The sequence below is a fragment of the Pan troglodytes genome, chromosome 2, assembly GCF_028858775.2.
Source record: "Pan troglodytes isolate AG18354 chromosome 2, NHGRI_mPanTro3-v2.0_pri, whole genome shotgun sequence".
Taxonomy (NCBI): Eukaryota; Metazoa; Chordata; class Mammalia; order Primates; family Hominidae; genus Pan; species Pan troglodytes.
The window spans coordinates 173657783-173685035 of NC_086015.1; the positions used below are offsets into that span (position 1 = coordinate 173657783).

Genomic DNA, 27253 nt, shown 5'->3' on the forward strand with positions numbered 1-27253 from the left:
AGACGGCCAATTAGATACAGTTTAGGGTTCCTTCTGGTGCATCATTCTTTGGTTTTACAGCTAAAGTCAACTTTTAATCATCTAGTGAGTGAGGGAAGCCCTGTAGAAAATACTATATGAACCAATGGTTCTCAGTGAAGGTGGTACTGACTCCTAGGGGAATTTTGGAAATATGTGGGAGTGTCTGTGGTTCTCACGATGATTGTGGGCACTTGTGGCATTAAGTGGACAGGGACCTGGGCTGTTCATCATTCTGCAATGTGACTGACTCACAGGATGAAGCTCTGTCTTGTATCATATATGACTGCTGATGGCCCCAGTGGACATTCATTTAAGTACAAACCTGTTTATAATTTTTGAACTTGAATTTATCTCCATTTTACATATACACACAAAGCATTTTTTTTTTGCATGACTTTTTAGACATTGAATTTTCCAGGACTGCAACAGCTGGGTAAATTGAGAGACAGTTGTCTCTCGTTTGGTTTGGAATTTACCGACTTGATCATCATTTTGGAAGACCATCATCAACAACAATGTTATTCATGGTTTTTGAGCATCAAATAACAGTCCTATATGAGTCTGCATTTGTGGCAGTTGTACTCACAGTGGTTCTACAAATGACTGCAAACAACTGACGACTTCGTTGCGTCTCCTAATGTACGCATGCCCCATCATTCACATGTTGAAATAAATATTGTTTTTATTCAAAATTACTTTCCTTTGATTTATCTTTCACACTCAGGACATATTTATTTTTTAAAAAATTAAGTGCGTAGGAAGGTAACCATCTCTAGTTTTCATCCAGAGTAGTAGAGGAAGCATTACAAAGTATTTATTACCAAAAATGAATTTGGGTGTACTAGGGTAGAGAATCACTGTTTTAAATGAGAGATCAATGGCCGGGCGCGGTGGCTCATGCCTGTAATCCCAGAACTTTGGGAGGGCGAGGCGGGTGGATCACCTGAGGTCAAGAGTTTGAGACCAGCCTGGCCAACATGGTGAAACACCGTCTCTACTAAAAATACAAAAAAATTAGCCAGGTGCAGTGGTGGACGCCTGTAGTCCCAGCTACTCTGGAGGCTGAGGCAGGAGAATCGCTACAACCTGGGAGGTGGAGGTTGCAGTGAACTGAGATTATGCCACTGCACTCCAGTGGGGACAACAGAGCAAGACTCTGTTTCAAAAAAAAAAAAAAGAGAGAGATTAACGTATAAATAATATTTACTTAATTTGGTGAATCCATTAAAAAATTTTGCCCGAGTTACCTTTCTAATCATATTTGCCTTATGCTATTATCAAAGTGATTTTACATTTTGTGGTTATCCACCAAGTGATTAGAGGGAGAGGCATATTGATTTCAAAAGTACTTATTGATATAGCTAGAGAGAATCAATATGAAATCCAATGTTTAGGTGCAGGCAGCCATCAGTGAATGACTGCATGCTGCAGACCACATGATGGAAATTTTCCCTTAGTGTTGGTCAGAGCTGAGAATTCTAAGTCCTTGAGAAATATAAAGGATTTATTTCAGCAGGACTAGAGGTAATAAGCCTGCAAGTCTGACACCTTTTCAATTACCCACCATATAAATCTATTGTAAACAGATTCCTATTTATATTTTGTCCCATTTCTAGTGTTTTATATTTCTATACCCAGAACTATTTGTGGTTAAATTGATAATTTGCCAGCCTAAAAATCAGTTAGAACTTGGAGTGAACTTCCACATTGAAAAGTGGGTTGGGACAAGGTACCGGGAGATTCTCGATTTGCAATATTCTCTGTTAATCCTCTTATATGTATCCCAGATGATGTGTGATTTGGGGTTTCAGAAAAACATGGTCCTTTTCAATGTGAATTTCTTTTCAAGTTACAGTCTATGGTTCTATCATATATGTAAATAAAGAGCCAGCCTTAGGTTTAGTTCTTTCAGACAGCCTACATGCAATGTTGACCTTTCTAAACTATGCTTTACAGAGCACAACCCAATAGCAAAGATAATCATGACATGCTTCTCCCTCTCTAATTCTGCTGAGTCACTTGCAGCCTACCCGGATTCCCTATTGCCCTTTTAGAACCAGGAAGCAAAACTTCTCCTTCCTAACAGGGTAAAGGAGAAAGACCCAGCTGGGAGTAGGCAAAAGGAGGAAAATTCTATTTTTAAGTGGGGAAGCTTTTCCACTTAAGGGGGAAGTTATTGGGGGTACAGTTTATATAATATGATGTATTCAATTATTATGTTGCCTGATCATAAGTGGAGAAAGGCTTCTCCACTTAAGACATAAATTTCCCTCTGCATTCCACCAAAGAAAGCCATTAGATAAATAAGTACTTTCAAATAAGTGTACTTTCACCTGGAAGGATTAAATCTAGGGGTTATTCACACTTGAATGCCAATTACTCTACTCAGATAGACAGATTTTCCCATTAATATGTAACTTATCTTACTTTGACTATTCCCTAACCTACTTATCAGCTAATTTAACAGTTTCCCAAATAATTTTTGATTTTCTAGTTTCCTTCCTTTATTCCACACACATTGTTAAGTGGCTATGAAATGAGGAAGTGTAATGAATGACAGAGACACAAATGGTAAGACAGATTTCCTGACCTTGAGGCATCTATGTTTCAATCAGGAAAGAGTTTAATAAACAGCTGATTCCATGCGGCCAGTATTTAATACTATTGAGCATTTATGAGGTGTTCTTGGAGCTCAGTGCGGTGAGCGTGGTTCTTAGGAGCAAGGTTCTTTGGTTGCTGTGGAAGCCCGGAGAATGGGGGAGGGAGCCTTTTAAGCTACTTCTTGGAGGGTGAGCTGGGCTTTGCCAGTCAGAAAAAAAATAGAGGAAAGGGTGGTTTCAGGCAGGCGAAAAGGTGTAGCTGGGCAGACACATGCAGGCTACTTTGGAGATTGTGGAAGATGAGCCTGCAGAGGTGGACTGAGATCAAGTGATTGAGGGGGTGGGACCTTTTTAACAGACGAGTGGACTAGCTGAAAAGGACTGTACAGTTCATCTACGTGTATAGTTTAAAGCTCTCTCTTAGTTGTAGAACTCTATTTTCCACACACAGCCTTATTTGAGAGCCCAATACATAAATAGGTAAAAGCAGGTGGCTCTGTTTGAAGGGTGGGAGAACCGAGGCTGGTCTGCTCAAGCTCTCCTTCATCCCACACTTCCCCAAAGCCCCTCACCCTCCTCTGTGGACCCCCAGGGCTGTACTGAGCATGGGAATGGGAAGAGGTGTCAGTTGCTCATCAGAGTTGTTCTTTTATTTTATACATGATGCAACTGAGCTCCAGATCTGAAGCTGCGTATTCAATTAATGGCAGAGTTTGGGCTAGAACTGAGGTCTCCTGATATCCAGCCTTAGGAGCTTTCTAATTCACTCATTCATTTATCCCATGCACTGGTAAGGGATCATCTCTATGTATCTATATCAGCTTTTAAGGATTCAAAGGTGAACAGGAAGAATACAGTCTCTTTTTTGTGGGCCTTATAGTATCATGGAGGAAACAGACCAGAAAACCAACCAACCAGAAGGACTGTCCAAAAGGAAAGAGGCTATCAAGAATTATGAGAGGGAGTGGAGGCAGGTGTCCAAGAAAACAATTTGCCAACTTTACAGTTTCATTCAGGCCTCTGGGATCAGCAACAACTGGAGTGTTGCTCAGAGGTTCGGTCAGGCTGCCTTGAGTGGGCCATAGGTTGCTGATATCAGGCCCTATTAGGTATTTTGGGCATACTGTGTCTTATACTTCACACTGGGTAGGCAGGAAGGTTGGGGTGGGCTGATCTAGCAAAAGGATGAGGTCAGTGATTTCTCATCCATGAAGTCAATTCTTCCCAAGTGCCAACTATCTGCCATCTCCCAGACACAGGATGGAATCAGCCGTTGGGTTACACTGGTGAAATTCACTACTTAGGCCCAAACATGTCTTTAAGAAAGTCCTCACCAAATATAGCATTTTGCTGAGTTGTTACTTATTTTCTTCTGATTTTCTTACTTTTCTTAAAACATTTCTGTTCCTTTTATGAAGCCACAGCGGGGCTAAGACATGCTGTATATGTAGCTATTGTTGCTAGTCCTGCCTAAATGTAGATGGGGAGTGGGGTATGAAGAGAAATCACAGGACCTCAGAGAGAAATGAAGTGTGAATTCTCTCAGAAACATTTGTTTTCTCTGTGACACTGAGCTCCATATGGTGGGTAATGCAGTGTCCCCATTATTGCTGTCTTGAGAAGCAGGTTGCTGGGTCCTGAGAAACATCTATCCAGGCCCTGTCATATGCGGCTGGACCCAGTGAACCTGCACTGATGTCCTCTTCCCGATGCCCTTGGTTAGCCACGAAAACTGTGGGTTTTTCAGGGAGTGATTGGTCAGGTGCTCTGTCCCTTCAGCCTCACTGCTACTGTCTCTTCTACTTGAGCAACCTCGGTCACTCCATCACCTGTCAGGGAAGCCCAGGCAATTTTTACAAATGTGTCTGAAGGAAAAGCAATTTGTCTGGGAATGCCTATGTTTCTTTGTGTCTAAGAAGAGACTTATGATTTCTCTGCCCAAGCAGGTGCCAGGTGGACAGTAACCACCTGTGTTTAGGGGACAGGCAGCATCATTAATCAGGGGTGTATGACACCATGTTATTGAACCTGACAGGGCTCCAATTAAAGTTGGGTAGGGAATAGAGAACTCCCAAGTCTGCCAAACCACTGCCCCAAATATATCAACATATAAACAGGTAGGAAATAAGTTGTCCTTTGAGTCAGAGAAGTCACCCCCCAAAACAGGTCAAGGAAGTTTAATAATTTGTTGATTAAATGTAACCAACTGGCCGGGCACGGTGGCTCACACCTGTAATCCCAGCACTTTGGGAGGCCGAGGCAGGCAGATCACCTGAGGTCAGGAGTTCGAGACCAGCCTGACCAACATGGCAAAACCCCGTCTCTACTAAAAATACAAAAATTAGCCTGGTGTGGTGGTGAATGGTTGTAATCCCAGCACTTTGGGAGGCCAAGGTGGACGGATCACCTGAGGTCAGGAGTTCGAGACCAGCCTGACCAACATGGAGAAAGCTTGTCTCTACGAAAAATACAAAATTAGCCGGGCGTGGTGGTGCATGCCTGTAATCCCAGCACTTTGGGAGGCCGAGGTGGGTGGATCACCTGAGGTTGGGAGTTCGAGACCAGCCTGACCAACATGGCAAAACCCTGTCTCTATTAAAAATACAAAATTAGCTGGGCGTGGTGGTACATGCCTGTAATTCCAGCTACTCAGGAGGCTAAGGCAGGAGAATCACTTGAACCCTGGAGGCAGAGGATGCAGTGAGCCAAGATTGTGCCACTGCTGTCCAGCCTGGACAAGAGCAAAACTCTGTCTCAAAAAAAAAAAAATGTAACCAACCTGCAAGGTGTGGTGACTCACGCCTGTAATCCCAGCACTTTGGGAGGCTGAGGCAGGCGGATCACCTGAGGTCAGGAGTTCGAGATCAGCCTGGCCAATGTGGCGAAACCCTGTCTCTACTAAAAATACAAAAATTAGCTGGGCGTGTTGGAGGGCACCTGTAATTCCAGCTGTTCGGGAGGCTGAGACAGCAGAATTGCTTGAACCCAGGAGGCGGAGGTTGCAGTGAGCCAAGATTGTGCCACTGCACTCCAGCCTCAGCGACAGAGCAAGACTCTGTCAAAAAAAAAAAACAAAAAAACAAAAGAATGTAACCAACCTATCTGTTTACTCTCTTCTCTAGATCTCCCTCTATGAAAATATTTTGGAGGTTATTGAAGGTACAATCTCCATAATATGAGGAATTCAAGTATTATCTTGTCTGGTCATGCTATTGTTAATAATCATCATCAACTTACATTATTTTACTTGACTGCTTTATCAAATGATAATGATGACAGTAATTGATGATGATGGTTATGATGATGCTCATGTGGTTACTTTCAATTGAAGAATCCACAGGGTTATCTGTGCCCCAAGCCAATCTTCTGGCCCAGATTGGTCCTTCTTCATTGTTGAAGCGGCAAGTGGGCTGGAACTGTCCTTTTTTCTGCTCCTAACATTTTTATGTGGGTGGCTTCAGGTTATCATCAAAGGCCACCTTGGAAGGAAAAAGTCACTACAAAAGGGAAAGATGAAGGCGCATGTTTTCTTGGCATCTACCTATGCTAGACTCACTGTACATGGTTTCACATTTGATGCTCAGACAACCTGGGAGAGAATGCCGAGGCCAGCATCAGCAGCCCCTTCTTATTTTAGGAGAGGGAGTGAGGTGTCATAGAATTCACACAGCCTCTGGAGAGAGACCCAGAGAGTGGTTATGACAATGAAGTAAGATGTTGCACACAGATCACTTTGCTCAGTGCCTGGGCATACTAAGTAAGTGCTTACTAAAGGACAAATAGGCCGGGCGCAGTGGCTCACGCTTGTAATCCCAGCACTTTGGGAGGCTGAGGTGGGTGGATCACTCGGGAGTTCAAGACCAGCCTGACCAACATGGAGAAACCCCATCTCTAACAAAAATACAAAATTAGCCAGGTGTGGTGGTGCATGCCTGTAATCCCAGCTACTTGGCAGGCTGAGGCAGTAGAATCGCTTGAACCTGGGAGGTGGAGGTTGCGGTGAGCCGAGATCATGCCATTGCACTCCAGCCTGGGCAACAAGAGCGAAACTCCGTCTCAAAAAAAAAAAGAAAAAAAAAAGACAAATAAAATTATTGCTATCTGTGGTCTGGAGCAGGTCACCCAATTCATTGACCCTGTTTCCCTACCTGGAAAATGGTGATGGTGATATCTACTATGCAGGTTGTTATGAGTCATCGAAGGACAGGTGTTACAGTTCCTGACATATGTTAGGTACTCCTTCAGTGGGAGCTTAGGGCCATTATTCATTGACGAGGAAGAGGAATCCCAGAGAGCTTTACTTAGCAGTAGCCTGTGGAGTATTTATACAGGAGCCTTTGCCTCAGAGTGGGATAAAACAGGTTGGAAGCAAGTATTGTTGGCTGATAGTTTTAGAGTCTCAGAGTTGGTAGGAAGGTTAGAAATCATCTAGATTCTAGACCAAGCCCTAGGTGTGCTCAATGCACTTCTAAAACAGAACCTGGAGAAGTTTCTTCCTAGGTTTGAAATCTTTAATCTAGAAACTTCTTGTTCTGTTCCACAACTGCAATGAGAAATTGTGAGGGTGAATAGAAGTTTCCCATTTTCTCACTCAACCTCTCTTTGTGAGACCTACTGCCTCTCATCCAGGGGACTCTTATAACTGGACTAAAAAGGCTTTGTGCAGAAAAGGAAAGGAGACTTGGAGCTGAAGTGACAACCAACAATTCTCTCCTACCTGAATATTTCTCAACTCATCACTCTCAGGAAGCAGGCAGTGTCCCATTTCTAAAGCAGGTGAAAGTGGCACCAACAGAGATGACAGATCTCAGAAGATTCTGTGGGGGATCAGCCATACCCCCGCCCTGAGAATACAATGGGCTGGGTTCAAGGTCAGTGCCGAGAGGACCCACCTGAGCCCTCACGTGGCCTCCTCAGCCCAGATGAGGAGCAGGTGAGATGCGGGTTCCACTGGGAGGGGAAACATTCTCAGAAGATGACTAGGGAGGGGGAGCCACAGCAAATCTTTCATGGGCCTGCACCCGCTCTCTGTGGGGGGCCTTCCCAAAGACATGAGAGACCCTTCATGACAGGGATTCCAACACACAGGGAGGGGAAGAACAGGGCCAGAGACTCCGGATTTAGGAGGCTTGCAGGAGAGAATCTTTTGGTGAGATGGATTCAGTTACAGTGCCTACTTCTGGTTCTCCCCCATCCTGTGATACAAACTTCTACCACTTTCACCTCCTTCCTTCTCCTCTCCCCTTTTCTACTCCCCCACACCTCAGAACTCTAGGCGGATTCAGCCTTCTGTAGGGCACACGTGTACAATTTGCATTTTATGGTGTGAGTGTTGCCACCTGCTGCTGGTCCATGAGGCTGGCATGCACTGGGTAAACTGTGGCCGCAGTGTCTTCTGTGCACAGCTGACAAAGATGGGGGTTACGGGTTACTGTTCTTCCGAAGAATCTCACCTACGTGGTCCTGATGGATTGTTTCTAGCTAAGTAGCTCCTACTGAATGCAACAGCAATGGTGAGTTTTGAGCTAAATTTTGAACAAGAGAACTCCAGTGAATGGAATAGTGACTCCCTTGGATACACTGGGGAGCTTCTTGAAAGAGGCTTTCCCACCAAGGAAAATAGCAAGTGCCCTTGGCTGAGCTTATAGTATTTTGCCACGTAAGCACTCTCCTAATTAAAATAATCTTAGAAATGTTTTCAAAGGAGCAGGTGTTTGTATCTATGCTTCACATATAAGAGAAACTCATTATATTGGTTATTTTTCTTTAGAAGTCAAAGAAATGATAAGCTAGGGCATTTATAAAGAAACTCTGAAGAGAAATTAATATAGCCAAGGGCTATTGTTGAATTTATTCCAAGTAGGAAATGTCTAAAGAGTTAATAAGATCTACAGATATATTTGTGCAAATATGTGTATATGCATATATATGTAAATGTATACATTATATATATATTTTCAATTACTTTGCAAGGGACTTTTCAGGGCCAGGTCTATGAGAGTGACGAGTGGTGAAGAATAGTATATAAAATGTCTGTGATGCATGTTAGCAAATAATTGCTTTTCACATACATATTCATGACTTTTAACAAGGCACAGGCACAGGTTGTGTCCAGGACAAATGCATTCCTTGGGTTGTTAAATAAAGGATCCATTCTCTTGCTTGCTGTTTGCTCTTCTCCATGCTAATGCTTCCCTTTGCACTGTGGTGTTGGCCTTCATCACACCCCAGAAATTGCCATCTCTAACCCACAAGCTGTCAACAGAATGGCCTTTTATCAGTGTCCCTGCAGCTTGTGATGCAAACACTCATTCCCTCTCTGTTCCCTTGTGTAAGAATCTGTTCTTCCTTTGGTTTCACTCCCTTTCTTCTGCCGACTTCTTTTCTTTCTTCATCATTGCTTCTTATTTATCCATCTCCATCTGTGTGTAGTCATTTAACAAAGTTCTCCCTTCAGTTCTTTTCTCTCCTTGCACCCCTTGCTTTGGTGATCTCACCTCCTTGCCAGGGCAAGTATCAGGAGCTCTTTGATTCCCTGGGGTGGCCATGGCTCCTTGTCTGCAGCCTCTGTGAACTGGCAACATGAGGAGTGGGCCAGAGTGTTCAAAGTAGATGGCCTGGCACATGCAAAGCTCCTGAGCTGCTGTGATCAGCGAGTTAGACTCCACTCAGAAAGTCTGCTGTGCAGACCTCTGAGGGCAAGGGCTGGTGCTTGGCATAACTCCCCTTCATGAGTTTTCATCAACATTCCTGTCTCAGGTGTTTATCCCATGGCTGTCGGCAGGTACCATGCCTTACTTATCTCTGCATCTCTAGCATCTATTTCAGTGCACAAAGTTGAGGCTGCTTAAGTATCACTTCTTCAGAAAAAGTACTTTGTCATGATACCTTGTTTATTTTCCTTTATAGCACTCGTCACTGTTTGTAATTATTATACATATTGATTTACTTGTTTTGAGGCACAGCCTATTAACAATGTGTTTTAAGGCATAGCCTTGTTAAAGGAGGCTGTTCCTGTAGAGAAGAGAATTCTTCTTGGGCATATACTTTCAGAGTCAAAAGCGTGCTCTTTGCACAGGGTTCATCTGGAGGAAAGTGAGTAGGAGGCAAGTCTACCCATTTTTTTGCTAGCGGCGGACTGAGGAGCTTCAGCATTGGAACCAGGACTACTCATTTGCACTAAGAACCTAGTCTTGTTAGGCTGGAAACTGGCCAATACTCTTGGTAGTGGTGATAATAATACAAACATTACTGAGCATTTACTATGTGCATGGGCATATTAAGCACTTTACATACAAAAACTTAATCTTCACAAGATGGTTATGATGCAGAAACTGTTATAATTTCCATTTGCAGATGATGAATCCAAGATCTCAACAGGTTATCAGGACTTCTCAACCTTTTCCATATCACATAACCCACCTTGAAAATAATATTTGGGCTAAGCATGGTGGCTCATGCCTGTAATCCCAGCACTTTGGGAGGCCGAGGCAGGTGGATCACCTGAGGTCAGGAGTTCTAGACCAGCCTGGCCAACATGGCGTAACCCCATCTCTACTAAAAATACAAAAATTATCCCTGCATGGTGGTATGTGCCTCTAATCCTAGCTACCCAGGAGGCTGAGGCAGGAGAATCACTGGAACCTGGGAGGCAGAGGCTGCAGTGAGCTGAGATCATGCCACAGCGCTCCATCCTGGGTGACAGAGTGAGACTCTGTCCCCCCCCACCAAAAAAAATGTATATGTATATATATATTATGGATATGGAAAGGATGTAATGTATAAAAGGGCGAGGCTGCTCACTAGCCTGGGGCCTATATCACTTTCCAGGTGTCCTAAAGCTGAAGGATCCATATCTTGGCACACCTCTAACTTTCAGCAACCTGTTTGGAAAGCTCTAGGGTTAAATGTATTTCCCAAGTCATACAAGGAGAAAATGACAAAGCAGGGCTTGAACTGAGGCAGTTCAGCTACAGGGACTAATTGCACCTGGCTCCCAGATGCGAGCTGGGGTTAGGACATGTGTTGGGTTCGGGGGGGGAGTTGAGACAATAGGCCCTTCTTTACAAATCTTTCCCCTCTCTGGGTTGTTTTTCATGCAAACTAATGAGACAGGCAATCTAATTCAAACTCTTCATTTTTCAGAGGAGGAAACCGAGATCAGGACATGTGAATGACTTGCCTGAGGGCCCTGGACTGCTGAGGGTGAGAGCTGGAATCAGACCTCAGGTGTCCCGACTTCTGACGCAGGCCTGATTGTCTCTTGCAGCACTCACAGTTATTTCACGTGTGCACGTCTTGTTTCTTCATATTGATATCAAGCCCTTTGTCTCAGAGTTCTTTCCCATGTTCTGCAGCATCTCCTGCTATGCTGGGCCCAGAGAAGGTGGTCAGTCCCTCCCACAGCCATGCTAGCTGCTCATGGCATGCACTGTCCACACTACTAGGTGCTGCAGAAGATGTAAAAGAAGCCCAGGTTTTCCTGGCTTTGCTGGAGGAAACTCATTATCACCATCAGCAATTTAAGAAACTTGCAAATTTGTATTAAAATGTGCTCACCTTCTCTGAATTGGTAACTGACGTCCTTCCTACAGGGCTGTCAATTGATCCCTATATAGAAGAGCTACATGAACTTTACAACACCTTTCTCCTCACTGCTGACAGGTGACAGAAAGATGCTGAGCTTACAAGTCATCTTCATGACCTGACTTAGGGAAGTTTTGATCTGGAAAAGTGCTCTGCTAGTCAATAGGGTGAGGTACAGGGTCTTTTGAAACCCCAATAAAAGTGAGCATTCCTTGATTCATTTGGTTCTCTTTGGTGAGTTTTTAAATTTAGGGGTGGGCCGGGCACAGTGGCTCACAGCTGTAATCCCAGTACTTTGGGAGGCTGAGGCAGGAGGATAGCTCGAGGTCAGGAGTTTGAGACCAGCCTGAGTAACACAGCGACACCTGTCTCTACAAAAAAAATAATAATAATAATAATAAAATAAAATAAATAAATAAAGAAGAAGAAAGAAAATTAGTTGAGTGTGGTGATGCACACCTGTAGTCTCAGCTGCTGAGGAGGGTGAATTGGGAGGATCACTCGAGCCCAGGAGTTTGAGGCTGCAGGGAGCCATGATCATGCCACTGCACTTCAGCTTGGAGGACAGAGTGAAATCCTATCTCAAACATAAATAAATAAATAATAAATTTGGAAGTTTGTGTCTGTATGAAGCAGCATGGGGGTCATGGTCTCTGGAAGCAGGCTGAATCATATTTAGACCCAGCCTTTGCCACTGACCACCCTGTGGCTCTGGACAAGTCACCTAACCTCTTTGACCCTGAGTTTTGTCCTCTGCAAAATGAGTATGATAATGGCATTTATTTTGTAGGGTTTTTTGGGATTATGCAAATGGTTTTCAGCTAGTGTGAGGCACAGCAAAACTGCTCAAGTTTAGTTTTATGATGAATCATAAAATGGGGACATTAATATCCACATGATAGGAAGATTGAGAGAATTAAATGAGATAATGTATGCACAGTGCCTGCTGCACAGTATTTGCCTAATAACAATAAAACTGATAGTAATAATAATATGAACTAACATTTATCATGTGCTTGCTAAATTATATCTTAGAGACTTTATAAGCATCAGGAGTGGCTACATCATTATTATGATTTTGACATATGGCTGTGTATTGGGACATTTGAGACAGCTAGTCTTTCAGAGATTTGAGGACTGGCATGCATTTGTTCATCTTTGCATTTTCTTCCTGTCCTCACAATATTCTGCCTCTTCCACTCCCCAGTGTTGTTAACAGCAGTTTCCAGAGGTATTTCAGGGAACAAACAAATGCAAGCTGTGGAATGAATGACTAATCCTAGATCACGGAGGAGTTGCAAAGGACCAACCCTCCTGTTTCACCTCTCAAGGCTGTCTTCAATTTGAGGAGGGAAAATCATTTATTGTTCTGAAAGATAAAACAAGGGAACCTGTCAGACTATCTATATAGACTGAGTCTTTAGAAATCTTTCTTTGATCATGAAACTCAAACCCAAGATGAATACTGGAATGGGGAGCCTATGTTTGAGCTTTGCAAGAACCAGCCCAGGAGGAGGTTGGGAACCTGTAGAGAGACATCTGCTCAACAGGGCTCTGCTCTCTGCTCTCTTACCTCCTCCCTAGGGATTCCATTACCATGAGCTTGCCTGATGATGGATCACGAGGTGCCAAAGATCAAATGAGGATGGCAGGAAACACAAATTATAAACCCTAATGCCAAATCATAAACTAAGGGTGCCGAGAAAAATACTGCTCAGTGTGATGACCCTTCATTGCCTTTTAGACCCAATCAATGGGAACTGATCACAATTTATTAATTCACATCTAATGAGAAAGATTTTCTGGCTACAAAGATCTCAGAGATAGCTCGCTGAAATGGCAGAGCATGAGCTTTGGAATCCTACAGTCATAGATTTGAGTTCTGGCACAGCACTAAATAACTGTGGGACTTTCAGGAAGCTCCTTTAACCTCGGACTCTGGTTCCTCATCTGTAGAGCAGAACTAAAGTCATCCCTCCCTCCACAGGTTTGATGAAGATGGGAAGGAGGTGCTACATGAAAGCACCTTCCATGGTGTGCTACATGCAAAGATGAGATCTAGACCCCTTGTGGTGTTCTGTGGTGGTCTTCTTTGCTAGAGTTTTCTGATTCTACTTTCACTTTCTGGCACCAGAACTGTGTTGTAAAATCTATTATTTTAATGACATTGTTTCAATAGTTTCTCTATTATATGTCTTTTCTTGGCTAGAAAGAGCCTTTCTTGCCCGCCCTCCTTGTCCCTCATCTACTCACGCCCAAATTCTCTTCATCCTAAGCTTCCTTTTGGCCTTTCAGGGACTAGGACTTCATATCTCCTGTATGTTTTGTGCAATATGTGCATAACAGCTTCCCCGCCTCCATTCTCTTTCCACTGTATTACTAAAGTACATATCTGGTCATGTTACTGAACTTCTCAGTGCCTAGAGAATGATACCTAACCTTCCCGGCATGGCCTCCAAATCCCTCCTTTGAGAACCTTCTTTGTTTAGTGGATTATCTCAATAAATTATTTTGGTTGGGGAAAGATATTCTTTGGAGAATGACCAGGATGAACTTGGAGGGTGATGAAGAAATAACTGCTTGGTAGGATATGGACAGAGTTTTAGAGCTTAAAAATGAGCAGAGCAGAAGGTGAGGTTATGGGAGAAAGGCTGCCCATCCATGGGGCTAAAAGCTGGTGCCAAGAAGAAGAGAGGGTTGGTGGATGTTCCCTAAAGGCAGAGAGAATTGGAGTGTCCTATATTCAAGTGTGAGCTTGCTGTTTGCTGGGATTGACTGTACTATATCTCCCATCTCTGGTCCAAACTTTCCATAAAAGTCTATGGCACACACAATCTTGCATTACTGATGCTTTTTTGAGATGAGTTTGATAATGATGATAAAGAAAGGGGACAGCAGGTAGGAGGTAAAATGCAAAGTGGAAACAGAGACTCTGTAGAAGCAGAGACTTAGAGCCAGAATAGTGAAGTGGAAGGTCAGCTTCACAACTCCCTAGATTTACTGAGGGGGACCTTAGATCTTCCCATTGTAAATTGGGAATCAGAACCAATTTTATTTAAATATTGCAGAAAAAATTGACCTCAGCAAACTGGAAGGCTTCAGGGTTTTGCATGCCTTAGAGATGTGGCAGTGACAGCCAGCTTTTCCTTTCCTTCCTATCAACAGAATTCTGTAATTCTGGAGTTGGCAATATACCCAGTTAGAGGACTATACTTCTCAGACTCAATGGCTGTGGCCAGATGTCCAAGTTTAGGCCAATGTCAGTGGGAGAAATGGGGAAGGACTTATAAGAAAGATTCTTAAAAAGAGGACAGAAAGGGGCCAGGCGCAGTGGCTCATGCCTGTAATCCCAACACTTAGGGAGGTCAAGGCGGGCAGATCACCTAAGTCAGGAGTTTGAGACCAGCCTGGCCAACATGATGAAACCCCGTCTCTACTAAAAATACAAAAATTAGCCAGGCATAGTGGTGGGTGCCTGTAATCCCAGCTACTCATGAGGCTGAGGCAGGAGAATCGCTTGAACTGGGGAGGTGTAGGTTGCAGTGAGCCAAGATCGTGCCACTGCACTCCAGCCTGGGCAGCGGAGCAAGACTCTGTCTCAAAAATGAAACAAACAAACAAAAAAAGGGGACTGAAAGGTAAGGAATCACCTGCCCCAACTTTCCATTTTTCTTTCTGCCTTCTGGAACTCAGACATACTGACTGGAGCTTCAGCAGCCGTCTTTGGTCTTGAGTCATCTTGCAATGGAAGCCAAATGTCTGACTGGCACAGCAGAAAAATAAAGGGGCCTCTGTCCCTATGTCTGAGAGGCCACAAGAGAAGCCTCTCTCCAGGTTTCTTGTACACAGGACAGAAATGAAATTCTCCCTTATTTTGTTGTTTTGTTGTCTGCAATTGAATGTAATGTAATCTGTTAATACAGTAGCAGAGTAGCAGAATGATTAAAAAGTGAGCTCTGGAGTCAGACTGCTTTCACTCCATTCCTTATGCTGTCACCTCTTAAGCAGGAGCCTTAAGCAAAGGAGCCAAAGCTTTCAGAATCCTCTGTTTTCTCATCTGTAATATGCAGTAAGTGTAACACCACTTGTCACATATGGTTTTTGTGAAGATTAAGTAAAATAATGGTTTATACACTTAGAACTCTTTTGGTACAAAGTAGGTACTCAATAAGTGGTAGTTGCCACTACGACCATTACATTGTTATGACTATTATTGCCGTAGTCACTTATCAGATTTAGCATTCATCTCCATCAGTGAGCAATGGGACCCAATAGCAATGGGTCCTTTGGAAATAGAGAAGAGGCAATTTCTTGCCTATTTTTGGTACTGCCCCAGGACTGATACATGGTAGGAGCCCAATACATTTTTACTGAACCTTATCTTATTAGATTTTTGCCAAATGTTTCTTATGAGTAGATGACAAAAATTGTAAGTATTGGGTACCAGGGAAAGGACTGACGCTGTGTATGCATACTGTTGTTGAATCCTTACCAAAAACATTTGAGAAACGGGCTTGAAGGGTTATTATAGACAGTGTATGAACTTAGGAGTGATTCAGACCTATATTCTGTTTGAGGAGCAATTTTAATAATGTTAAAAGAGGACTGGATATAAATTTAGAAAAAAAGTTGAATCTGCCTCTCTTCCACTACTCAAATAAGAGCCTCTTGGGGCTTTGAATGGCTGGATGTCACTGGCACGATGGCTTTGCTTTGTTTCATCCATAGCCAACTACATTAGAGAACCTCTGTAAACCATCCTGCCTCCACCCTTCAGTCTCTCCAAAAGGCTGTAGGTGGGAACCACGATGAAAAGAAACCTATTTCCTCTATCTAGTTTATACAATCTGCAATATACAAAAGGGCTTTTAGGTTTGGCATGGCTATGGGGTCTGGTTGTGGCCTACTGAGCTATTGAAGAGTAGATAAGACCTTTTGGACAAAGCACAAGCTGCTTCCTCTGATAAGTTTTCTTCCACCTGTGACAGGGCAGTGGGCAATTATAACGTTGGGGCGGGACTAGTGGGAGGAGCTTGGCAAGTTGCTATAACTTCCCAGCTTGACAAATTGTAAAGAAAATAGATTGCTCTGTGAGTCAGATTTGTTTCATGTTATAAGCTGGTTTGCATAGCATGGGGAATGGTGCGGCAAGGCCAAAAACTCTCTTAAGATTGTGCTGTCCAAATAGTTTCCATTATGTTGGTGCAAAAGTAATTAGAATTAGAATTCCCTGGGGAACTTTAAAAATTCCAATCCCTGGACCAATTGAATTAGAAACTCTGGAGGTGGTGCCTGGGCATCAGTATTTTTAAAAAGAGATAAACAGAAATTGAAAGACACGCCACAAACTGGAGAAAGTATTTGCAAAAATACATACCTAATATAGGACTTGTCTCCAGAATATATAAGGAATGCTTAAAAGTTATTAACAAGAAAATAAAGAACCCAATTACAAAATGGGCAAAAGGGCTAGGCATGGGCTCATGCCTGTAAGCCCAGCACTTTGGGAGCCCAAGGCAGGCAGATCACGAGGTCAGGAGTTCGAGACCAGCCTGGCCAATGTGGTAAAACCCTGTCTCAACTAAAAATACAAAAATTAGCCATGTATGATGTCATGCACCTGTAGTCCCAGCTACTCGGGAGGCTGAGGCAGAAGAATCGCTTGAACCCGGGAGGTGGAGGTTGTGGTGAGCCGAGATCGTGCCATTGCACACCAGCCTGGGAGACAGAGCAAGACTCCATCTCAAAAAAAAAAAGAAAAAGGAGGGGGGGGGCAAAAGATTTAAATAGACACTTTACCAAGGAGAGCACATGGATGACAAATAAACTCATAGAAAGATGTCCAACATCATTAGTAATTAGCGTAATGCAAATTAAAACCACATCGAAACATTGCTATATACCTTTTAAAATGGCAAAACAAACAAACAAACAAAAAACAAAACAACCATGAAAAACCACACCTAACAATTCTGAGTGCTGGCAAAGAACTGGAACTTTCACATATTCCTGTGCAAGTCAAATATAATACAGCTACTTTGGAAAAAAGCTTGGCTGTTTATTATAAAGTTGAGCATTCACTTACCATATAAACTAACAACTTCACTCCTAAGTACTTAGTTGAGAAACCACAACTTGTGTTTATATAAAAACCTACATGTAAATACTTGCAGTGAGTTTATTTACATTGGCCAAAGACTGGAAACAACCCAGTTGTCCTCCAACTGGTAAAAGGATAAACAAATGGTGGTAGAGCCATACAATGGGATACTACTCAGCAAGAAAATGGAACAACCTTCTGATACACACAACAACATGAATGAATTTCAAATGCATCTTACTAAGCAAAAGAAAGCAAACTTAAAAGGTTATATACTGAATGATTCTATTTACATAATGTTCTGGAAAGGGCAAACCGATAGGGACTGAAAACAAATCAGTGGTTGCCAGGGGCTGGGAGTGGGAGGAGGGATTAACTACAAAGAGGCAGCCTGGAGAAATTATTTTGGAGGTGATGGAGCTCTTCTGCATCTTGATTGTGGTGAAGCTTACACGATTATATGTGTTTACTAAAGCTCATAGAAGTGTATATAAAAAAGGATGCATTTTATGATATGTAATTATAACTCAATAAAACTGAACTCCAAAATCCATTTTTCATTATTACAGAAAAAAAATTCCCAAGTGATTTAAACCCATAGCCAGGGCTGAGAGTTGTTGACATTATCTCTCAACCTATCTATCAACAGATTTGAATGTGGGTTCTGTCATTTAAACTTCGGTTTACACATTTTCCACGTATGTGAAATTGGAGATAATAAAACCTACTTTAAAGAGATAAAGAGTTTTAAGGGCCACACTCTCTGGAAAGCACCTAATTTAGGGTTTGGCACAAAATAATAATAACCACTTATTTAGTGCTATGTGCTCGGCAATGTACCAGGCAATTAATATGCATCTCCTTTAGTCTTGACAACAATCCTTTGAAGTAGGTATTATTATTTTTAAAGTGGAGAAACCGATGTTCAGAGAAATTATGGAACTTACTCAAGGTCTCACAGCTAGTCAGTGGCTGAACCAGGTTTCAAGTCTAAACTGAATGTTATTGATTGCTATACTACTTCTGAAATCTTTATTTCAAACATCCCACTCTATCATTTCCATCACTTCCTAGCTTTCTATCTAACTTTCCCAGTATTTTAATTGCAATGATATCTTGACCTGATTGACAATTCCAATTTCTACCGATTCCACCACTTTTCATGAGTCATCGTCACTCTTGTGTTTTCACTTCCCTTCTTATTCAGCCTAGATTATGTGATTCAGCACAGTTTAGTCTTCCTTTGAAAATACTCTTAACCCCATTACTTTTTTCTCCCTCTGCTTGGAAAAAGTTAAATCTAAGTTAATCTCAACTTTCTCTTTACTTCATTCTTGCAACTAAGCAGCAATTATTGCTGGAGATAAATGTGCAGTTGTGGAGACTGGACTCACCCTCAGATGAGCCAGGTTTTAATTAAGACCAGAAGGAGAAAAGGACCGTGTATTTAAAAGGATGAAGATATAGGGGAGTTTGATTATTGTTGTATGGAGAAGCAGTGGGAAGTTTTGCCAAAGGTGAAGCGATATGGGGATGATGATGTGAAAGTGGAAAGAAGACACTGGAGCAGCACTTCCTTTAGTTTAGTGACCAACAATCATAAGTGTGAGAGGCCTGCTTGAAGAAACCTGCTATAAATATGCTAACATTGGCATAAGTTATGATATTTTGGTCCTGGCCTGACTAGGGGCTCTGGGAGGATTCCAAATGGCCTCAGTGGCTAGATAAGTCAGTCATACAGTATAGAGAAGTGTATATGGATGGGGCCATATGTGGAGAGGAGGAATCCTGTTTTGGGGAGAGGTAGGGTTTTTTCTTCTTGTGCTTGGTGCTGTGGTGAAGGCCTCAATTACTGGGCAGGACCAGGGTCTTTAGTGGAGGTGGGCTAGTGATGTGCTGGTAAAGGTTTAACAACTAACTCTCTGAACAATGGTAACAACAACAAACACATAGGCCCTCCATAGCTGATGCCAAGTTAACAGCATGACATCATTGAATGTAAAGCTGGAAAGAGGTATGCACCATCAGTACTCTTGGCAGCTGGTGTGAGCTGGCTCCAGCATAACACAGGCTGGGCCAATCTCAGGCTCTCCATGTGAGCAGTGGAAAAGTCTGGATTATATACTGCCCATGAGCACTGTGATGGGGGTAGGTGGCAGGCTCTGGTTTCCAGATGTAATGTATCCTGTGAAGAATAAGACACAGGTAATTCATTCACAAAAATCACTGTGGTCTGGGAGACTGGGTCAAAATAGGATGAGATCTATTGAAAACTGTGTAGTCTTCATTAATCTGATGCACTGGCCCTGTGCCTTCTGTGGAACCCTTTGGGTATATGGCTGCCTTTTGTCCTACTATCAACATTCTGTTCCACATGATAACATGTTTAGATCTAGAAACTCATGGTGAGTCAATTTCTCTGTCAAAAAAGTTTGGAGGTAATTGCTATCACATTAATAGAATTGCAAGTATTCCCAAAATTCATCCATGTGAGTAATTTATTTTCATCAATAGGAGAGAAAACTCCTCAATTCTGAAGAAACCTCAACTATTAGTGTATTAGTGCTTATGAGAGGATGACTTCAGGAGAAGGGGATAAATGGTAAAACCAACAGGAAAGAGAAGACATGACAGGAGGTTAATAAACTCAGCTTATTTTCCTTATCAAATTAAAGAGACGTTAAATACAAACCAGCACACTTTCTGGCTGCATGCTTGTAGTCTGTCTTTGTGTCCTATGTGAGCACTATTTGTTCTACATGTATGATATTAATGTAATGCTTTTCTTATGATGGCACGCATTGGTACACAGAATTCCCAGTATAAGTTAGAATTCCCACTTCTCCTGAAATATTCGAAGAGACCAAGACATTCGCTGTCAGTACATGGGTTGGCCCACATGATCTGCCACCCTAAAACCCAGAAAAGCCTCATGCTTTTGCAAAAAGCCGGAGGTTTTCCTTTCTCAAGTTGTCCATTGGCCTACTCCAGCAATTCTGGGAAGATACCGTAGACTGCTACTCAAGAGGAAAGGAAGGAAGAGGAAAAGGCAATAGGAGAGCCATTTTTACAAAGTATCGGCATGTGAGTCCTGGCACCTTATTTTTAAAAATGAGTTTTATGATTCTTTCTCAAGGGGAGACAAGGAGCTGCTAGTGGACCTGTCTCTGTGGACTATAAATCTGTGGAGGTGTTTGTGGCAGATGGCGCATTGTGATTCTCACAAGGGCTTTAAATCTCCTGGCCTGGCTTCCTTCTCCTTGGGGGCTCGATGCCAGTTTGAGGTTTATCAAATCCCAATCATATCAGATTTACTGACTTGTCATTTTGCTGCTCTGCCTATCTTTATTATTTATGTCTTAGCTGTATCCTTCCACTGTCCCTCAAGAGGATTGACCTATCTTCCGGTGTAAAGGAGAGTTAAAATAAAAACAGAGCCATTAGAACATGACAGGGAATGAGAAGCTGGGAGGTGTATGAGAACCGGAATAATTCTCTGTATTGAAAAAATAGGCCGGGAGCGGACGTTCACGCGTGTTATCTCAGCACTTTCCGCGGCCGAGGCGGGCGGATCACCTCAGCCTCCCAAAGTGTGGGGTCAGGAGTACGACAGCAGCCTGGCCAACATGGTGAAACCCTGTCCCTGCTAAAAGTACAAAAATTAGCCAGGCGTTGTGATACGCACCTTTAATCCCAGCTACTCAGGAGGCTGAGGCTAAGGCAGAAGAAGCGCTTGAACCCGGGAGGTGGAGGTTGCAGTGAGCCGAGATCGCGCTATTGCACTCCAGTCTGGGCGACAGAGCAAGACTCTGTTTAAAAAAAAAAAAAACCCAGAAAACAAACAACAACAACAAAAAAGAAGGCCAGGCGCGGTGGCTCATGCCTGTAATTCCAGCACTTTGGAAGGCCGAGGCAGGTGGATTAGTTGAGGTCAGGAGTTTGAGACCAGTCTGGCCAAAATGGTGAAACCCCGTCTCTACTAAAAATACAAAAATTAGCCGGGCGTGGTGGCGGGCGCCTATAATCCCAGCTACTCAGAAGGCTGAAGCAGGAGAATTGCTTGAACCAAGGAGGTGGAGGTTTCAGTGAGCTGAGATCATGCCACTGCACTCCAGCCTGGGCAACAGAGCAAGACTCCATCTCAAAAAAAAAAAAAAAAAAAAAAAAGAAAGAAAGAAAGAAAAGAAAAAGAAAAAAAAAAAAAAAGGAAGCTACTATAATTAAGTCAAAACCTGGCCCTAACCTCCCTGGCAGTCAAGGCAAAAAAGAGCATGATGATCCACTTTTCTGCCACTTCATACATCTCACCACTAAATACTCCGGAGAAAGGGGATGAACAGTGACCAGGCTGGTAAGCACACTTTCCACAGCACTTCCCTGCATGGAGACACTTACCTGATAATATGGATGCGACGGCTGCAATGATGAAGGACACAATGACACCAGGTCCTGCCATTTCCTTGGCCACCAGGCCAGAGACCACATACATGCCAGTGCCCACACAGCTGCCAACGCCAAGAGAGATGAGGTCCACTGTGGTGAGTACCTGGGCTAGCTTAGTTCCATGTGCCGTGGTGGCCCCAGTTCCCTCTAGCATGGACTCCACTGGTTTGGTGCGTAGGATCCTGGAGTGCATTGCATACCAGGCAGCTCCCCACTGCACCCGCCGGGGGTCCAGCGAGGTGAAGAAGCCACTCATCTTGAGCGATAGGGGATGCAGTGAAGGTCAGCTGATGGAAGGGGGCTACAAAGCCTTAGTGGATGGTTCTGGAACTCATCTAGTGAACAGGGATCTCCCTTTTAGGAAAGGTCCAGAGGGACCCAGTGCAGCCTTCTCCTGGGCATGAATGTCTGCAGGAAAAACACAAGAAAGCAGAAGATGAGACCGAGTGAGAAACAAACCTTGACTTGCGGGGATGGTTGGAGGTTAATGTCCTGAACTGGTAGAACTGGTCTACCCGTGTGCTCATAACACGGAAAGGTTCCATGGTTCCACTCTCCTTGCTCTTCTCTCCAGTCCTAAAGGACTGCCGGCACGTGCACTGTGTTGCACAGTCATCCTGATGAGGATGGTCTGAGTTAGAGCTCTGCCACTTACTGCTCTGTGGTCTTGGGTAAGCCATGTCTGTGTTTCAGTCTCAGCTGTCCAATGGGACAATAAAGTCTCTCTCCTAGTGTTGATGTGAAGATTAGATGAGTGACGTCCGTAAGGAGCTTAAGAAAATGCCTGGCGTATGGAAAGTGCTCATCCATCTCAACTCTAACTGCCTCTTACTTTGCCAATACTTGGTCTGTGATTCTTGGGCATATTTTGAGGGAACATGATATCTACATGTTTTTTAACATAAAAATGTAAAATTAGATCCATGAGTCTTAAGAGGGGCCATGCCACCCCATGGGTTATTTTGGCACTTGGCTCCCAAATGAAATAAAAAATGTTTTGGGAATTTTTTTTTACTCTCAAACATTGGAATGGTGGGGAATACTCCTGGCATCTGGGGGGAACCTGAGATGTGAGATGTGTAGGATGTTGTCACACAACTTTTAGATATTTTGCTTGACTTTCCTGTAGATAAAAATCCTGGTGATGATGATCTGAGCCTGTCAACTCACTCTCTTTCACATATAAACTCATAGGATATTTTGGATAGCCTTAATATACAAGTAAATTGAATTTTCCAGGAATACAACTATAGAATAAATCAAAGGAAGATTATAATGTATTTAGTTTGGAACTTAAGAGGAGTTGTTTGCCCTTTCAGAAAACCAAGGACCCCATGGGAATGCCACCCGTGGTATTGCATTTCTCATGCTGCACGCTGGATCAGCCTGCCATCTGGAACTGGCACGTTTGCGGTGATTTTTCACATAGTGCAAGCATTTGACACCGTCATTTGGATATGCCTGGGTATTTACACACTGAAATATGTTGTATATAGGTAGATGATCAATAATTTCACTTCAGGATACTAAAAGGAGGTATGACAAAGTATTTATTATAAAAAGGGGTGTTGGATCTGATAGAATTAAGAACTACAGTGTTAGGTAATTTCTAAAGTTTAGTAAATTAGGAACTGCAAATATATGAAGTTACATTCTTTGGAAGCCAGAAGCTGGAGAAAATTTATAAAAACTGTATAAAATTTATAAAACTCATAAATGTATAGAATTTTTGAAGTATAGCCAGACGTTGATTCCAAATACTGTACTGACAAACTCAGGACATTTATATAATCAGTAAGTACCTGCCTACCTCATCTTCTCATAGTATTAATGAATACTAAGCACTTAATGTAGCACTTGTCTGCTTCTAAAGGCTTTCAAACACTAATTAGAAGAATCAGGTGAAATGTGGCTGTTTGGTTCACAGGTTTGGGTGACAGCCTTTCTGGTTTAATTTTTTCCTAGCTTTGACAGTGTGGCTTCGTGCTGTGTTTTTATTCTTGACAACACCTTAGATATCACTATAGTTGGATAACACGCCAGAGATATTTAACAGGCTAGAGTGTCTGCATTCCTCCCTTCCACGTCCCCTTCCTCCTCTCCTCTTTCTTCTTCTAAAGATTTTCGTATTGGCAAGAAAATATACCATATGTTTACCGAGAAGGCCGCTAGAACAACTGCTTTGGTTGAGGTCTTGTGGGGACATGAATCCACGTGTCTATTTATTTCCACTCAGCCAGCATATAAGGAACACCTGTTATGTGCCAAGCATGGCGTGAGGCTTGTAGATGCAAAGACATAGTCCCTGCTCCCATGGAGCTTGCAGCCTGGGATGAGAGATAGTGGATGCCCAAATCACACTGCAAGTGAGAGGGTTTATTTTTGTTTTTCCCTGAAAAGCTTGGCTTTTATTATTTCTCTTTTTACACAAACATCGCATATCTATTGCAGAAAAGTCAGACAATATAAACAACAAAGAACCACATGAGTAAATAAAATACCACCCAGCTAGCTACAACTTGATTTATATTCTTTCAGACCCTTTTCTATGTAACTACACACCTATTTGAATGGACATATATATATGTGTGTGTGTTTTATAAATGTTATATCATTTATTCTGATTTGAAACTTTCTTGTTTTGCTTAACAATATGTTAGAGTGTTTTCCCACATCAATAGTTATGGAAACATCATTTTTAATAACAGAGTAGTAGCTTCACTATTGTGGCTTCAGTGTTTTTATTCAGAAAATTGGCCTGTTGCTTTAGTTTTAATTCATCCGTTCAAGAAACTATACAAAGCATCTTCTCTGTGTCAGCCCAGCCTTAGGTAGCAGTTGCTGTGGCAAATGAGACATTCAAAGTCCTGCTGTCATGGTGCTGACGTTTGGTGAAGAGGGAGGAGGCAATACACAGGCTGACAGATAAAATCAGTCAGTTTCAGAGAGGGATACAGACTGTGTTATGGGCTGAATCATGGCCCCCCAAATTAGAATGTTGGAGTCCCAGCCACCACACCTCAGAATGTGACCGTATATGGAAATAATATCATTATAGATGAAATTAGTTGGGGGGAGGTCATACCAAAGTAGAATGGGCCCTTAGTCCATATGACTGATGTCCTTATAAAAAGGGGAAATTTGTAAACAAAGTCACACACACAGGGAGAACAGACATGGGGGTTATGCCTCTACAAGCAAAGGGATGCCTCAGATTGCCACAAAACCACCAGAAGCTAGAAAAGAGGCAGGGAACAGATTCTTCCTCATAGCTCTAAGAAGCCAACCCTGCTGACACCTTAGTCTTGGATTTCTAGATTCCAGAATGGTGAGACAATACATTTCTATTGCTTAAGCCACCTGGACCGTGGTATTAGGTTGGCACAAAAGTAATTGCAGTAAAGCACAAATTGCAAAAACCGCAATTACTTTTGCACCAACACAATACTTTGTTATGGCAGCCCTAGCAAACTAGTACAGGCTTAGAGGAAATAAAATGGGGGTGATAAAGGGGTGGGAAGGTCTCTGTGGACATAGCATTGGCTCCTGAGTGGTGCAAAGAAGCCCGTTGTACCAGATGTCAGGGAAATGCTCCTCACATTGTGGTTCAAGAGGATAGAGCGGGTGTTGCATCTGCTGGGATCTAAGTGAGACTGGTATGGGGTGAGGAGGAGGATTTGAGTGTCGTATTAACTAATTAAATCCTCACAACATACCTGCCTTTACAGATGAGGCAAAGTAGGCCGGGAGAGGGGCAGTCACTTACCCAAAGTCACCAGAGCCAGAGCTTGGCCCTGGGCTCTGTGGGGCTCTCTTGCTTAAGATGCGCAGAGGTCAGACTGCCAGGGGGCTGGTCAACTAAGATAAAAGGGATGTGATTTGGATATTTAGTGCAGTGAGAAGCCCTTGGAGGCTTTTATTCAGGTGAGCAATATGAGATGACTTACTTTCTAAAAGCTCATTGTAGCTGCGGCAGAATCTTGGGCCCTGGGATCCTTTAAGGCAGCCCGGGATGGATGTAAAAAGGCGAGGGGTGTGGACCTGCTGCAGGGGGGAGGCCGACAAGTAAGCAGAGATCTACAAGCCAGTGGGACTCTGCAGCCAGGGCAGTGCCTGTACACAGGACACTATGCAGGAGGGAGAAAAATTGTCAGCCGGCTCCAGGAGAACCTCACAAGCTGTGTGCTGCTGGAATCAAGGAGAGAGGCCCTGCGGCAGGTTGTGGCTGTGGTAAATGCAGGTGGGCTTCATGCCCGCTTTTTGAGGGGTGGTGAATGGTTTCCCGTCTTGAGACCCTTGGCAGTGGCTCTCCATCTTGGTTGCACATTGGAAATACCCAAGGATCTTTCAGAAACGCTGGTGCCTGTGCCCCATCCCCAAAATTCTAATGTAATTTGCCTGGAGTATGGCCTATATACAGGGGTTCTTTAAATGCCCCAGCTTATGCTAGCACAGCAGAATTGAGGTTCCCTGCCCCATGCCAGGCATAATGACAAATGCTCCGTGTGGAAAACCAGATATTGCTGTTTTCCACAGGAGGCCACTAGTCTGACAGGTACTTCCGGTTTCCTTCCCTGGGCAGGTCATGGGGCCTCTTAACAGCTCTCCTCGGCAGGCAATGACTATGGAGGCAGCACTGTCTGGAGATATCTCCTGGGCTACTTGTCCTGTTCAGCCTTCATCAGAAACTGTCACAAGGACACTGAGAAACAAACCAGCCTTTTTATGAAAGTGATGGCTTCTATTTGCACTTCGTATTCCTGGTAATTAGAAACCGTATAGAAAATGTGGAGAATCAACCAAAAGCAAAGGTTGAGGGTGGCAAGAATGCCCCCTGGTCCTATTCTCTTCACGCAATTCCCCTGAGTGCTTGCTTTATTGATGCAAACAGGGAGTTGGGACCATTTCCTTTCTTGGTAGGAAATTTACTGGAGAGAACAAAATGTACAAAAGAAAACATGCTTCTAGGTGACTATTGGCAATATCCATATTCATTACCCCCAGATTATGTTAATCAAAGATAGTTTTGGAAGCTCATTGCTGTTGTCTTTCCAAGATGAGCAATAAATGTGTGTTGTGCTTTCTCTAGCACTTTAATTCAGGTTTCTCAAAATACTTCACAGCTATAACTAAGGAAGGCTTACAGGGCCTCTGGGAGAAGAGAGTCATCATTGTGGTGCTTGCTGGCATGCTCGAGGGTTCAGTGGGCTCCAAGGATAATGATGATAAAAGCAGGTTTGTTTCAGGATGCAAATAATTACAGTTTAGTAGTTCACTGAATGAGTAGGATTATCGAATTAGGCTAGAGACTGCCTTTGGAGGTGAGGAGAGGAAGGAAACGAAGGCTAACAAAACAGTAAACAGCCAGTAATCATTCCTGCCTGATTTTGCAAATATGCTAAGGGACTACAAAAATCCCTCCTGACACACTCGATGAGTAGTTGTCCAGCTTTTTCTGGAACATCTGGGCCGTAGGGAACATTGGCTGATAGAAGCAGCCCTT

The 27253-nt window shown here is 43.1% G+C and overlaps 1 protein-coding gene and 1 long non-coding RNA gene across 4 annotated transcripts in view; one reads left to right on the forward strand and one right to left on the reverse strand.

The window, feature by feature from the left end:
* The window catches only part of LOC129143652 (uncharacterized), a 663501-nt gene that overhangs the window by 57539 nt on the left and 578709 nt on the right, over positions 1-27253 (forward strand). The gene's annotated exons all lie outside the window — the stretch shown is intronic.
* SLC7A14 (solute carrier family 7 member 14) overlaps positions 1-27253 on the reverse strand; it is a 125821-nt gene that overhangs the window by 45024 nt on the left and 53544 nt on the right. The window contains exon 2 of the mRNA XM_526378.8: positions 21703-22158. Coding sequence (XP_526378.3) covers positions 21703-22006 — 304 coding nt within the window. The 5' untranslated portion in view covers positions 22007-22158. The remainder of the gene's footprint in view (positions 1-21702; positions 22159-27253) is intronic.